At 35.0% G+C, this 1,861-nt stretch overlaps 1 protein-coding gene across 1 annotated transcript in view; it reads left to right on the forward strand.

The window, feature by feature from the left end:
• LOC119591895 (COP9 signalosome complex subunit 1-like) overlaps nucleotides 1–1,861 on the forward strand; it is a gene marked incomplete in the record, with an annotated part of 20,891 nt that overhangs the window by 9,229 nt on the left and 9,801 nt on the right. The window contains 1 exon segment of the mRNA XM_037940644.1: nucleotides 694–859. Within this exon segment, the coding sequence (XP_037796572.1) occupies nucleotides 694–859 (166 nt within the window).

Below are 1,861 nucleotides of genomic sequence, written 5' to 3' on the forward strand. Positions count from 1 at the left end.
AAGCAAATTCTGTGTCTTACACATCTATTTTGGTGTTAAATTTACTTCTTGCTGTAGTGTATTTTGGAAAAGTAAAAATATGAAGATTTGATGGAAACTGGTATTGTAGAAAAAATCTGTATACCCAATATATTTTTACCATTAGCAAAATATTAGTTTTTTTGTAAGGCCTCAGCAATCACTGTGCTGGCCTCTGACTACTTATAATGTGTTGGGTACTTGTATTGAGGATATGTTTGGTAGTAATTTTAAGTTCCTAAGGTGCATGAGGAGGATGTCTATAAGGCAAGTGGTCAAAATGGCAGATTTTTCATGAAATCAATTCATTACAATTTTGAATAGATGTACAGTAGAAGCTTGTATTATATCCCAAGAAGAGAAATATATCAAAGAACAGGGGCATAGCTAACCCCAGATATATTACTTAAATAAGCTTCCATAATATGAAAATAAGTCATGACATTATCATATTGCCCATGGATGTAAATCAAAATAGGTTACTTTCCATTTTATATACACATTTCCCAAAATATTAAGTATACAATGAAGAAATGAAGAAAGAAAGTGTTGCTATTTTCTCTGAAGTAGTGAATTCCAGTTGAGTAGTTGAATATTCTTCTTCATATCTTTCCTTCATTATGTGATCTGTGCTGCAACTCACAATACTGATTTTTGCTTCTTTTTTTTTTCCAGTGGAGCAAATGCAGGGAATGCTAGTCTACCAGATATAGCTGGGGGTCAGGTAGGAGGGGGTTCTGTGGCAAACCTGCCTGCCCTTGACATGCAGTGGGTCGAATCTCGTGCCAAAAAAGCTGCACTGAAGCTTGAGAAGTTGGACACAGATTTAAAGAATTCTAAGGTAAGGGTGTCATCCCATTAGAGGGTGTGGATGTGAGTGTCAAATTGAGGAAAGAGATTTTGAGGTGGTTGATCTTTTTTTCCATCTAGAGTGCAGATTATTTATTGGAAAGAAAATAATTTCTGTTGATGTACTCAATTCATCATCTGTGAGATGCTGAAAAGGCTGTAGAAAAGTCGAAATTGATCTTTTAGTGATTTTCCCCCCCAAAATTTTATGAACTGGGAAAATGGGTGTTGTCCATCACTTTCTCCGGTCATACTTTGTGAATGATGTAGATGGGACTGGTCTTACTTTATTCGGAAAAGCTGTGGTTAATTTGTATATATTCCACTCTTCCTAATTTTGCTCTTATATTTAAATTATAGCTTTCCAATTTTTGTAAATGGTAAAAAGTGTTTCTTTTTCAGCTTTAACATTATTTTGAGAAAGATATGCAGAAATCACTAAAAGTGAATTGACATGTCTTGATAGTTGTCTTCTGGAATGTAATGTCACTAATCCCGTCTTCGTTAGTAAATTTGTTGACTGGCATATGGGCAGCGTTTAAAGAATATATATATTTTTTCAGTTCTCCCTCCCCCCCATTTAGGTACCCTGAAAAATGTATATGATGACTTTTATAATGATTTTATTGAATTTGTCGTAAAAGTATTCAATTTCCTTTGAAGATTTCATGAGCATGTAGAGGAAAGTTCAAACCCAATGGATTTACCAAATGCTTATACCTCTTGGAAAGACCTTATTTTGTGTTTTCACACCTGTTGAAGGTAGTCCATACCCTTAGAGAAGAGTCCTTTTTATGCATGTCTCCTGAAATCTCTTTGTAGCTGATCAAGTCCCATGGAAGCTTTAGTGGGATCTGTTCTGTGTATCTGATTTTGATAAAGGTTGAACATACCAAGGAATCAGTTCAAGGTGCATTCTCCCCCCCTTTCTTTCTTATTCTTTCATTGAAGACTAGCATACAAGGATTTGCATACAAGACGAAAATAAGCTCAC

The sequence above is a fragment of the Penaeus monodon genome, chromosome 29 (assembly GCF_015228065.2).
Source record: "Penaeus monodon isolate SGIC_2016 chromosome 29, NSTDA_Pmon_1, whole genome shotgun sequence".
NCBI classification, from domain to species: domain Eukaryota; kingdom Metazoa; phylum Arthropoda; class Malacostraca; order Decapoda; family Penaeidae; genus Penaeus; species Penaeus monodon.